The following is a 14204-nucleotide window of genomic DNA, read 5'->3' as shown; positions in this document are numbered from 1 at the left end:
TCACTTCCTCCTGGTATTTCCTTTACATGGTTCTTTCTATTGATTGACTTGGTTTATTTTACTTTGATTTCTGCCACTTTTGGCTAATTGCAAAGATGAGTATGAGTGATGATATGATGAAATTGATGAAGGGACACTCACGAAGAACATGCATGTCTAGGCCAGGATTTGAACCCGGGACTCCTGGCAACATAGCATGGTGTGCTAACCATTCAGCCACGGAGGTCGGTCACATGGTACTTTCATTATGAGTCTCTTGTCCTTTATGAATTTACACACTTCCTATCATCACCGTTTGTTGAATGATTTCACTTACCTACACAAAAATGGTAATAGTAAAATCTAGGGATGTGCTGAAGCCGATTACAGATGTATGAAAATCGGCCGAAACTGACATATCAGCATCGGTATCGGAATCGGCAAAAATCCGATATTTAAACCGGTACAGATTATACTAGAGCTTTACCTTCTAATAAGTTTTATATTCTAGTTTTGTAAAATTTATTGAAAATTTGGTTATGATTCGTCATTATTGTAGAATTTTTGTAATAAAATTATTGCAAACTCTCATTCAGAGGATCAACCTAACTATAAATTGAAAATAAAACAGTACATTGCTGAACCAGGATCTGCTGTTGTATTGGAAATTCAAAAATGAGTATTGAAACCTGAAGCAAGTGCTGACAAAATACTTGAGCATACCTGCTGCATCTATCACCGGACCTTTCTACCTCGGCTTTTGTGAAATGTACGGTCGGGATAGTATTCAAATTTTATAAAAAAAAAATTAAGAAAATATTTTCAAGCTTTAACATGATAAAATACGAGAAGTTCAAGTATTGATATTTTATATGTAGTTAAAATTACTGACACAAATATGTATTCACTTTTAGCACTCAAGGAAAATTACCAAGATCGAGTATTAATGCACTGTATATTTAAACAAAATTGAACAAATGAAGTAGACATATTCACACATAGATTCTGTACATTCTTTCATATATATTCGTATATAGTAACTTAAATATGCTTTATGTTAACCTTTTTACATATTTCAGGTTTATGCTTAATTTTTTCACTTCAAGTCAAATTTTTTCTGAGAAGAATTTCTTCTGATCTTTCGCAGATTATTACGTCTTAATTCGGCAAGAAATGCTCGATTATCAGTCGGCGAAAACCAAGACGAATTATGTAATATATTATGTTCAATTCACTTTCCACATCCCAACTAAACACTTTTATTTATATTTACGGAATAGGCCTTTCATTTACAGTATATACATGCATGTATTATATCTATTCGTTGATTCTTTTTGAAACGAAGATGGCTGCCATTTTTATGATTCCAGCCGGTCACCAATTTTATGTCCTTTGGACGTTTTACGCCTTTTGCGACGCAGTTTCCACTTTAATAAGTAAAACTTTATACTTATCTGCGCTGATAGACCATAAAATATCGACGGATCTTCCTTTTTAATCAATTTTTTCCAATTTCACTTTCCGAAACATTTTTGTGACTTCTCGTCAGTCCAAGATGATCATTCAGATGAAGCAGTGTATCCGAACTCACACTGTTACAACTTTTTTCACAGTATACAAACTTGCGAATACTTTTAAGTGACAAATTTCGAATTGTACAGTTATTATACATTAAAATGTTTGTAAAATAAATTAGTTACAATAAAATAAATATTACAATATTCTAACACATGTTTACGTATTTTATTTTCATCTTTTACCTTTATTTTAAGTTTTACAATTTTGGTGGGAAAAAGGTTATTTACTCACAAGTTGGATTTTTCCCTTTATGCGAGTTGGCTATGCGTCCAGGTTTAGGATTACTTCTCAACTCTGGGATTACTCTTCAAAGCGCTTCTTTTAGCAAACCGTAAGTTTAATGTCGAATATCAACCAAAATTATATTAAATGTCTCGTACATGTTAGTAATATGTTTTAAATACATGTTCGCGCCCAAATACTTATGAAAGAACAAATAAAAGCTGTTGAAACCACACACATGTGCGATTATGCATAAATTGGCAATTTTCGGTAAGCATATTCTTGATACTTCACAAACCAAATTACATCGCTAAATTATCAAAATATTGTAAATACGTGAAGTTTGGATATGTACTTCAATAAGAACAAAGCCAAAGTGATGCCAATTAATTTTGTACAAATATAAACTACCAAATATGAGCTCAAATCGAAAAATTCGAGTAATAAAATTATTTTATTTTTCACTTTATGATGGTACTCATTCTGATACCGTCATACTGGCGCCCAATGGGCTTACCCACGCCAAACTATAATTTACAATTTTATAAACTTATATAACATCACATGAACTCAAGTTAAGATCTGTTATTACAGTGGAAAACAAAAATTGGTAAAAGAACATAGTAACCATACAAGACAAGAAAGATCTCGTGCACAGAAACATACTATGAAAATCATTTGACAATATACTGTCCTTATCTTTTGATGAGATTATAAGCAAGCAAAAACATAAGTGTTACCATACTGACACAAAATGTTTATACTTCATATGGATACAACTAATGTATTCTTTTATCAATACATAACTCTTAAACCTTTCTGAACCAAACAGTTCTTAAAGACCATGACATAACGTTATACATAATTGCATGATAACCGTAGTTCATATATAATCATATTATAAGTGTGTTGTGTAAGGATGTAGTAAGCATATTGTTTTAAAAGTGAAACATCAGAGTGTATGCATACGTTAGCACCGTGTAATATTATGATGTTAGTGTGTTGTTATGTGTTGTGAATCACAACACGATCAAAACAGAATGTGTGAGAGTATACATTAGAGAGTGTGTACCTTTTATTTTAACTTGAGGTAGTGTGATGTATCACACAGTTACAATCATGACATCACTAGAACAATACGTTTGAGTGTGTACATATGCGAGTGTGTATATCTTCTCGTAACATTAGCGTGTTATTAAGTATACTTATTTCTCGTGTTATTAGTTTGTGTGATGTGCAGTGTGGTTAAAGCTATAATATTACCATAATAGTGTGTTTGAGTGTGTATTTAAACAAGCTTCTTCCTGCATCATGAGGTAGAGAAACGTATACCCATGCGACACCTGTTAAACCAAGCAAAGAGGACAGATTGCAGATCTCGAGCACGGAGAACAGACTATCAAATCGTCCGACAATATATTGTCCATGTCGCTGGATAAAATAATGAGGAAGCAAAAATAAAGAAAAATGGTACGTCACCATTCCACATCTAGTAAGACGAAGTATTACTTCGAATTGGAAGCAATAAGTGTATTGTGTCGTTTCATAGTGATCATAATACCACGAGACTGGTGTGTACATATATATGTGTTCTATGTATTTCTGTAACACTCGTTACTTTAGACTAGAACGAAACAATATACTGTTTTTAATAACAGAACATTCACTAACTTGAGCATCTCACAAAGTATTGCCTTTGTCGCTGGATGAAATTATCATGCAACAAAAACAGAAAAGTCTAACGTAAGCGACATAATATAACTATACACATGTGTGAATGTCGTTTATATAACTATACATCATAAGCCTTGAAAGATAAACTAACCATACGGGCAATAATATTATATTACAATAAATTTCTTTTTAAATCATGAAATGATAATGAACTTCTATAGTATATCATACATTTCGTGACAAATTATATACCAGAGGAAACATTAACCTGTTTCTTAAGAAATTTCCAGCTTATCAATTTTATGAGTGAGCCACTAATATTAAATAACTATATTCGAGTTAAATAAATGCAATGAATAAAATTAAATAACTTATATATACTAAGAAACTTTAACTTGTTTCTGAGCTCAACCATTATACATGTGAAATAATGTTATACTAAAATACACAAAAAATGAAGTTTAAACTTCGAAGTTTTGTTGAAGTTTAATAATATATCAAGCATTATGTGTCAAATGACAAACAAAAGTAAAGATTACTACATTAACACATTAGTTAAATGAATACAAAACATAATATGTGAGAGACTACCCACAAATTTTACCATTCATGATATGGCTACTGCACTAATTTACTATTGTTAATCTTCACCATTCAAGATACATGGTTACTGCCCATTCATATTGACAAACTAATAATAAGTATCTGTTCTATACCGTTCTGTACGAAAACTTTGTTGAAAGGAACTTCACACTGCTGTGGACGTGAGAAAACTTTCGATTGTAACTTAAACCAGTGTTTTAGAGTATACTTATTGTCAAAACTGTATGCACTGCTATCTCAAGTAGCAAGACCATTTACCAGATGTAAATGTTATTAATTTAATCAATCATCGCCCCAAAAGGCCACGTGCTATTGAGTATGCGAAACATTTCATGAATTCAATCTTAACGTTCCAGCACTACTCTCTTGCCCAGTACAAATAATGTCTTATTACTCACTTAATCTAATCATACAAAAAGAAACCGCTCGAGTAAGGTTTCAACTTTTGAAGAAAATGTACCATCTAATATCCTATGCTAATAAAATTATACACTTTTCATATTAAGTTTTTTGTCAACCTTCGCCATTTAAAATAAAATGGTTAATACTCAATAATATTGACAAAAAATATTAATAACATTTTTCATATTCAGTTTCTTGAGTGGCACTATAGGACTTACTTATTGCCTTTTACGTGAACCTACCCCAAGTTTTTATGCTCTATGGCATATCCGCATGTGCATCGAGCTCGGATCAACTCATGGATCTCTTCGCTTACCTTTGCAACATACAGTGAGTATTTGATTCAGCTTTTGGAATCAAATAACTCAAAATAATTCACATTAAAATTAGCATATGGATTTTTGGTACCAATCCCTAGGTGTTATTAACCAAAACTTGAGTAACTTGTACCTTAGACAAATTGGCATAAAATTATGTATTATTACAGTTCAACTAACAAATACTGATAAAGTGTGAGTTCGTTGCAGTGAATTGTTTCACATTTTAATAAGTATCTCGCAGTCCATGAGGTAAATCCTAACAACTATATTTAAATTATTACTATAATAAAATGTATTTACAGCACGACCATTTATAGGTCAACCAAAAAAAAATTGAATAACTATGATAGTTATCTAACACAATTTTATTTCATGCACAAGGTATACTACCACTTACGGGCCAACCTTTAAAAGCATGGAATAACTACCAGAGTTTTTTAAGCACATATTAAATTCATTTATGAGGTGTACTACCGACTTTGGCTAACCTCAATAATGACAAGTTTGTTTCAAGAACAAACTGTACACACATCTGTAATGACAGATGAAGAAACATCACCCTTTTCACGCATTGACGCTTCTAGGAGATTTTGCACTATATCTTTATGTGAGCTACTTGCATTATGCAAAGTATTCAACCAAGAAATTTTCTTGTCTTTGGAACATTTCCATAATTTTACATGCTCAATGGCAATGTTTTCCAGAAGAATCCCATCACTGCAACGTAAGGCAGATATACGAGAGTCACTAAAGTTTTTTTTTTTTTTTTTATACATAAGTATGGACCTTCATACAGAAGACAATATTTTTTAATTGGATTATCATCCATATCTCTTTGTCTATTTCTGATAAAAACAAGATTTCCAGAAGAAATTGATATCTTATCTTGTTGTTTGCTATTCAATTTCTTTAACTTATTGTATCTAGCTGCATGACTTTTAATTTGAGCCATAAGCAGTTTGTCATTACATGACTGATGTGTACTAACATCAAAAATGACATTTCCTATTATCAACTTAGAAGTATGAGGTATACTAGCAACAATAGGCCTAACCTCATTTGTATTGAATAACTACGAGAGTCATCAATCTAAAAATATTTTTATTTCATGCATAAGGTATACTACCACTTACGGGCTAACCTTAAAAGCATGGAATAAACAAACTGATAATATTCATCAATTTTACAGTTTGCATTTGTGGTTGATTTATCTCAGCTTTGAAACTGCACTGTATTCTAGTTAACCATCAGTATCTGACATTACATGTACGCAATAAAGCTATTATGCTAAACTGCATGTTTCATATTCACATACTAACAAAATTATGTATGTCACATGACATACCTTTTAGCAACATGTACAATCCCTAAGAGTGTACACCATTTTCAGTTCATTATTCTTTAATTCTGAACTTACTCCTAGACGATAAACACTATGCATGTTACACTGTTTACCCCTCCAAAATTTGTCACAATCATGTAAAATGTTATAAGACATGTCTGCACCTTGCAACTATGCCTTCGTTAAGATACTTTAAAGGTAAGTTATCCGATGCTTAAATGTAAGTCTACGACATTACAAGTGTGAAGTTAACTTTAACTTCATGACACCATTGCGACGTCTTTTGCGTACATGTGTACGATGCATGATCAAGCATGACTTGACAGTCAATGCACAAGTATGAGAGGAGAATGCAAAAAATGCATCAAGAGAAATTTGTCTCCTCCATAATTTCAAACATTTAGGTCTGAACCTTCTTTTTCTCACATGTTTAGGATGAGTTACTATTTTTCGTTTTGCACCTGTGCGGTTAGGCAAAACCTTCTTAGCCCTAAATTTCAGTTTTACCTTAATACACCTTTTAAATCTATGTCTCAATTTTAACCTAGTACTCCTTGAAAATCTATGCCTCAACAGGACTTTCGGTAATTTACGAAGAGATAATACCCTGTTCATCTTCTTCCAAAATCTACCATGCAAACAATTCTTAAGATACGCACAAGTGACATTCACTTCAGGATGAGTACATTTGTTACGGCACATTGTTTTAGTGTCGTTTGGTACAAAGTCAGTATTCAAACTAGTACTGTGACCGAGCACATTTTGTTTGAGATTACCATAATCTACAGTATGTTCATTAATATCTACAAGAGTATTATTCGTAAGATTATCACCATTAGAGTGAAAGCCCAATGTGTGCATGACACTTCTCTGTAAGTTAACTGGATAATTTACTAAACTAAGACTTGTACAGATCAAATAAGGTAGACAAGTTCTATTTACTGCAGTCACACTACTCACATTTAAATCTAAAAATGTACTACTGATAAGCGGTATGGAGATATCGCTACCATCTTTCATGTGTGCATCATGCGATCTGAGTAATCTTACCATACCATCATGAACATAATCGTGTTTTGCACTAAAAGTACTTAAGCGATGACTAACAGAACTGTTACGAGTAACATCGTACACTAACATGCATGTAAAACCTAAGCACCTTGCACTATTACTATAATTGAAGTTACATGTATTCAGCTGAACACTTTCAGTTCTCAAGTTCACATGTGAGCTTGTTATGTTAACATGTGGAATCTTAGATTGTAACTTACTTTCTACACATCCAATACATGCACAATCTGTAAGTAGGTTAGGTATATTATTCAAATGTTCACTCTCGTAACCTTCGCTAACATCATCAATGCGTGCATCTACATGTTCATAAATGATATTGCAATCAGTTTCTGAAATATTACTTGCACCTAAAATATGTGTGCTATTATTGTAGTTACGTGGTACATAATTAACACTAAATTGACTTTCACTTTCCTTGTTTCCGAGACCTACATTTACTTCATGGTCAACAGCATGCAAATCTTTTACCGACTTGTCATTACTAACTATAGATTCATACCTATACCGATTTATTTCAATTTTGAAATCTTTGAGCTCTTTTGTGTGAGCCTTACTTGCTTCGGTTAATGCAGTCAAAGTTGTGTCTATTTTGGTGTTATGTTCTGCTTGCACCTGCAAAGCAGTTTTTACATCACTATTATATTCTGCTTGCACCTGCATAGCAGTGTCAAGTTTACTACCTTGCGCCTGCAAAGCAGTCTTAATGTCACTATTTTGAGCATTAATTAATCCTACTATGTCAGCAAGTGTAAAATTTCTTTCGACAATTTCCGTCATTGTTAATATTTTTAAACAGATTAGCAAAACACATACAGTATTCTACTACAAAATGAGTTACAGTTATTTTACATATCAGAGACGAATTGACTCTTACGAGACTTTATAAAACACTAAATAGAATTTCAGTAATCTTATATCAGGAGAGACGTGAGACTCCACGAAATGAGTCTCTATAATCTAATTATCTAATTAAATGAACTATTTATGAGACATCCGGAGCATAAAAATGAGTCTCACTAATCTTATTGTCGCCAAGTTTTGACTTCTTTAAGACTTTTAAAAGTAGTAAATTGAGTTTCAGAAATCTACTTATCATCAAGTTCAAATATCGACTTTTAAAATACCTTAATAAGCACAAAAATAAGTTTCAGTTATTTTAATAATGACTGAGACTAACGATTCAACTCAGGAGACATAAGGCGCCGTAAAATGAGTCTCATAATCTTAATATATATCACCGGACCTTTCTACCTCGGCTTTTGTGAAATGTACGGTCGGGATAGTATTCAAATTTTATAAAAAAAAAATTAAGAAAATATTTTCAAGCTTTAACATGATAAAATACGAGAAGTTCAAGTATTGATATTTTATATGTAGTTAAAATTACTGACACAAATATGTATTCACTTTTAGCACTCAAGGAAAATTACCAAGATCGAGTATTAATGCACTGTATATTTAAACAAAATTGAACAAATGAAGTAGACATATTCACACATAGATTCTGTACATTCTTTCATATATATTCGTATATAGTAACTTAAATATGCTTTATGTTAACCTTTTTACATATTTCAGGTTTATGCTTAATTTTTTCACTTCAAGTCAAATTTTTTCTGAGAAGAATTTCTTCTGATCTTTCGCAGATTATTACGTCTTAATTCGGCAAGAAATGCTCGATTATCAGTCGGCGAAAACCAAGACGAATTATGTAATATATTATGTTCAATTCACTTTCCACATCCCAACTAAACACTTTTATTTATATTTACGGAATAGGCCTTTCATTTACAGTATATACATGCATGTATTATATCTATTCGTTGATTCTTTTTGAAACGAAGATGGCTGCCATTTTTATGATTCCAGCCGGTCACCAATTTTATGTCCTTTGGACGTTTTACGCCTTTTGCGACGCAGTTTCCACTTTAATAAGTAAAACTTTATACTTATCTGCGCTGATAGACCATAAAATATCGACGGATCTTCCTTTTTAATCAATTTTTTCCAATTTCACTTTCCGAAACATTTTTGTGACTTCTCGTCAGTCCAAGATGATCATTCAGATGAAGCAGTGTATCCGAACTCACACTGTTACAACTTTTTTCACAGTATACAAACTTGCGAATACTTTTAAGTGACAAATTTCGAATTGTACAGTTATTATACATTAAAATGTTTGTAAAATAAATTAGTTACAATAAAATAAATATTACAATATTCTAACACATGTTTACGTATTTTATTTTCATCTTTTACCTTTATTTTAAGTTTTACAATTTTGGTGGGAAAAAGGTTATTTACTCACAAGTTGGATTTTTCCCTTTATGCGAGTTGGCTATGCGTCCAGGTTTAGGATTACTTCTCAACTCTGGGATTACTCTTCAAAGCGCTTCTTTTAGCAAACCGTAAGTTTAATGTCGAATATCAACCAAAATTATATTAAATGTCTCGTACATGTTAGTAATATGTTTTAAATACATGTTCGCGCCCAAATACTTATGAAAGAACAAATAAAAGCTGTTGAAACCACACACATGTGCGATTATGCATAAATTGGCAATTTTCGGTAAGCATATTCTTGATACTTCACAAACCAAATTACATCGCTAAATTATCAAAATATTGTAAATACGTGAAGTTTGGATATGTACTTCAATAAGAACAAAGCCAAAGTGATGCCAATTAATTTTGTACAAATATAAACTACCAAATATGAGCTCAAATCGAAAAATTCGAGTAATAAAATTATTTTATTTTTCACTTTATGATGGTACTCATTCTGATACCGTCATACATCAGTATTCAGTGATTGAGTGTTCAGTGTTGCTGAACAGATTTGTGATAAGAGAAGAACTAGGTTACTTCCTGAAGTGCTTCCAAATCTCGTATTTCTGAAGTTGAATCTTGCAGAACAGGAATTCATTTTGCATTTCAAATAACTGCTTGTGTACTAATGTCAAATCTCTAGGTTCACATAAGCTTTTATAGATGCAAATGTACATTCGCATCTCTCGAGAATATATATGTATATACATATGATATGCAATAGAAATGTACATACCAAATTTATTTTTGTCATGCAGAAAATAACATCCCATTTCTGTTTAATAATCTTATGTATCGGAATCGGTTAAATATCAGCATCGGTATCGGTTCCAAAAATTATCGGTGAGTACATCGGCATCGATAAATTTTCAGCTTCGTCACATCCCTAGTAAAATCTGTGCAACACACTTCTTCAGGAATTCCACTTTCAAGTGCCTATGCACAGAGCAAGTAACACAAACTTCTTTTACACAGAAAACCTACACTGGAAATTAAAAGATTTATCTTATAAATAACCCAATGTAATGAATCTCATGAAGTGTTCATACTTTATTTTTTTTATTTTTCTTTGCTGATGACTTTAGCATAAAATGGCCATTTGTGCTGTAACTGAAGTTTTGTAACAAATAAATAAATAAATAACTCTGATTTGTCTATCAAAGAGAGTATAAGGAAAGTATGGGATCCCTCAAATGTGACAATAAAAAAGTATGTACGTGCTCGATAGAATTGTAAATATACAAGAGAACTAATAAAGATTGTGTGTCAACAGGCTCAAAGCTTAGCAGGGACCAAAAGGGTCTCACCCTACTTCCTGAAATATACAAGTGTGTTTTTTTTTTCTTTTCCAAAATCTCTTCACCCATTCGAAAATAACTCTAGCTGCACATCTGTGCATGTCTACATCTATTTAACACCAAGTTTATGAAAGCAAGGAATTTACACATGTATATTTGGAAAGAAAAGAAAATCAGTGATACCAAGATATTTATGTATGCATATTCAGCTAGAAAAGAAAAACTGAGATACCAACCTTGTTATGAGAATCTATCCTGGCTTGAATTTGACCTTCCAAAATGAGCTGCATGAGTTCATCTTCCAATCCTGGAACTGTTGTGTTGAACGCATCTGCCATTCTGTTCATATCAGCTGAGAGGTAGGGACTGAAATCAAAGATCTTATATTACATGTAATATTTCCTGTGGATTTGAACGTAACATCTAGTTGTCGGGCATACACTGGAATGAAGGGGTATGCCGGTCGAGTGATTAACCAGCACATCTGTTTACCTTAGGGCTCAGACAATACTGCTGATGCTTTTCCAAAATTTTGATCTTTTGCAGGGTCTGCAAAAATGGCCCGTGGTAAAATTTATGCAAAATTTGAAGTTTTCATTTCTTTTGCAGCAATACATGTGTGAAAAATGGCATTTTGTCATTCATAAGAAGTACCTTACCATTGTCATATGTCATTCTTGAATATTTTGAAGCCAAACTCTGGTAAATTGCAGTGGAATAATACTCGCCACATTAATATTAATCAATATTTTGAACAACTTTTAATTATTATAGTTTTCAAAAATCTGTACCAGTTCCAAATGATAACACCTCAGCCCTAGTCTATCTTTATTTATTTATTCCTTACGTTTCAAACAGTTTATATCCTTAAATGCAGAGTTATTCAATTTAGTTATTACTTATTGCATACCTTGTTCGACAAAAATTTGAATTTATGTTGAGGGGAATAAACAACGCGGTTGATAATATAAGATGTAAGCGAGTTACTAAAGGTATATCCGCAAAACTTACTTGTAAATGTTCTATTAATTTTGGTGGCCTCTGCCACCATCCACTTGGGAACTCAATGTTTTACTGTTAGGTTGACTTCCGGTTCCTGTTGTTGTTTCCTCGGCTACCGCTAGGGGTGCTGGTGTAGCCATTTTGTCTGATGGGCACGATGGGTTTGAGCTGTTGCAATAGCGGGAGCCAAACACGATGAGCCTGAGTGCTGTCTATATTCAGCTCGTGCGGAAAGTGCATAATTGCATGCGTCTCTTTGATTTTGGTGTCGATTAGAGTATGTGATGTATGCCTAACTGAAACTTTTTGGATCTTGTGTTTGTTGAACTTGAGGTGGCTTGATAGTCCGGTAGTGGGTTGGGATTTTTTTGCATCCACTAAGTGCTGTTGTATACGCTTGTTGACAGATGGATCTGCCAATGTAGTGTGAGTTGCACTCACACTGGGCTTTATATACACCTGGGTTGTCTAGTGGGGAAAGGAATGATCTCTTGTGTTTGCTTAGGGCACTGGCTATTTTGTTCATTGGTTCGTGTGCGAGTTTTATGTCATATTGTTTCAAGGTCTTGGCTAGTTAGGGGGAAATTTTAATTTGATTTGATTTGTTATTGAGCGTCACTTTTCTGACACTTTTGGCGAATTGTTACACAAATCCAGGCTTGGATTTGAACCCAGGACCCCTGGCATCGTAGTGCACTGTGGTAATCATTCTGCCAAGGCAATCAGCTGTTAGACTTAAAGTTGGTATTTGTGACCTCTTGTGCAAATATATCATTTTTGGAACTCTGAAAACCCTCAGAACAATTTACTCTTTGAATTAAGTGGTAGAATATGAAAACATAAAAGTTCTGACCTAGTTCCTGCATTTTAAACTCAAGTTTTTAATCCAGTGAACACACCCCCTTAATTTGGTTAGTTTTCTGTTGCAACAATAATTGACTGAACTTAAAATAATAAGCTCTCTGCTTTTATTCATATTTGAAATAAACAATTTCAGTGGGAGGAGAGAAAGAGGGTTACTGGCTGGCTCGACATCTATGCCAATACTAAATATGTATAATAGTACCACAGTCCATAAGTCCGTGGACTTGCACCTCAAGTGTAGGCAGCCACCCAACAAGGCATATACTTACAAGATCCACATTGCCTCTAAAAATAGTCGCCGTTGGCTGCTATGCACGTCTGCCAACATTGATATAACTGTTGGAAACACTGCTGAAAGATATTGGCAGGAAGATCCTGTACGGCTTCTCTTGTGGCAGTGATAATATCCTCGGCTGAATTAACTTACCATGGCTAATCCCTACTGCTACTGCGAGATCCGCTACCGTTTGGGTACGGTTGGCACACACCAAAGTTGCAACTTCTTCGATTTGGCTCGTTTGTGGCCGACCAGTACACTCATCATCCTCCAAACTGTCTCTCCCCTGCGCAAGCGTTGGTGCCACTTGAACACAGCACGAAGACATCATTGCTGTACACTTGCTTCATCATCTGAAACGTTTCGCTAGTGGATTTGCCTAACTTTTGGCAGAACTTGACATTTGCCCATAGCTCAAACTGCGACATTCTCGAGTTCGCATTCAACTACTGTTCACAACAGATACCGTAGTTCTGCTTATAATGTATCCACACAACTGCTTCTTGCTGGGACGGGAAAAGAACTGACATAGCACCATCCCGCCCAACCTGTAGTAGCCAGTCCACGAACTTATTGACTGTACTGTGTATATATAATATAATATTAAAATTCACAATAACTCACCTGAAGTACTGGATTAACGCTCTGTTCCTTATCTGAGTGTAGAGTGTATTTACATGAGGAGCTATGTAAACATCTAGTAACAGGTTATCCTGAAATGATAACAATTACACAATTATATGTATAACACTGAAAACAGTTTTCTTATGAAATTTTGAAGGAAATGCATATTCAGAAACTTATTATCACATTCATCTGTATAAAATTCAATCTGAACGATCACACTGTATTCTTTGTATCATGTATTGGTATCAGAAGGATTATCTGAATTTCATCACTAATATGAACCAATATTACACTAGTGTCTGATATTTAGTGAAGTAAAAAGGAAATTAATTAAACTAACTCTCTAGCATTCTTAAACTTGAAGGTTTATGGCTGCAGCAACACAAGCTTTTCATGTCCCTATCCTGGGCAATTTAATATTTTCCATCCTTACCGATTTCCCTTAAGGAAATTAATTGAAATTATAATTATACTATGGGACTCCCGTGCTGAATGGTTAGCACTCTTGCCTTTGGTGCAAGTGGACCTGTGTTTGGTTCTTGGTGGAAGCCCCACAGCAGCTAGGGGATAGAAGGCTGTTGTGTTATGGAGTTTTAGTAATTATAGTGTAAACA

General features: G+C 33.6%; 1 protein-coding gene across 1 annotated transcript in view; it reads right to left on the bottom strand.

Annotated features, from left to right (window-relative positions):
* CSN1b (COP9 signalosome subunit 1b) overlaps positions 1-14204 on the bottom strand; it is a 54332-nt gene that overhangs the window by 5545 nt on the left and 34583 nt on the right. The window contains exons 9-10 of the mRNA XM_083135534.1: positions 13588-13676; positions 11057-11186 (exon numbers count right to left, since the gene is read on the bottom strand). Coding sequence (XP_082991660.1) covers positions 11057-11186; positions 13588-13676 — 219 coding nt within the window. The remainder of the gene's footprint in view (positions 1-11056; positions 11187-13587; positions 13677-14204) is intronic.

This window comes from Lepisma saccharinum, chromosome 14 (genome assembly GCF_977018435.1).
Source record: "Lepisma saccharinum chromosome 14, izLepSacc3.1, whole genome shotgun sequence".
NCBI classification, from domain to species: Eukaryota; Metazoa; Arthropoda; class Insecta; order Zygentoma; family Lepismatidae; genus Lepisma; species Lepisma saccharinum.
Note: the sequence above shows the minus strand (reverse complement) of the source record. Positions and strands in the feature narration are given on the sequence as shown.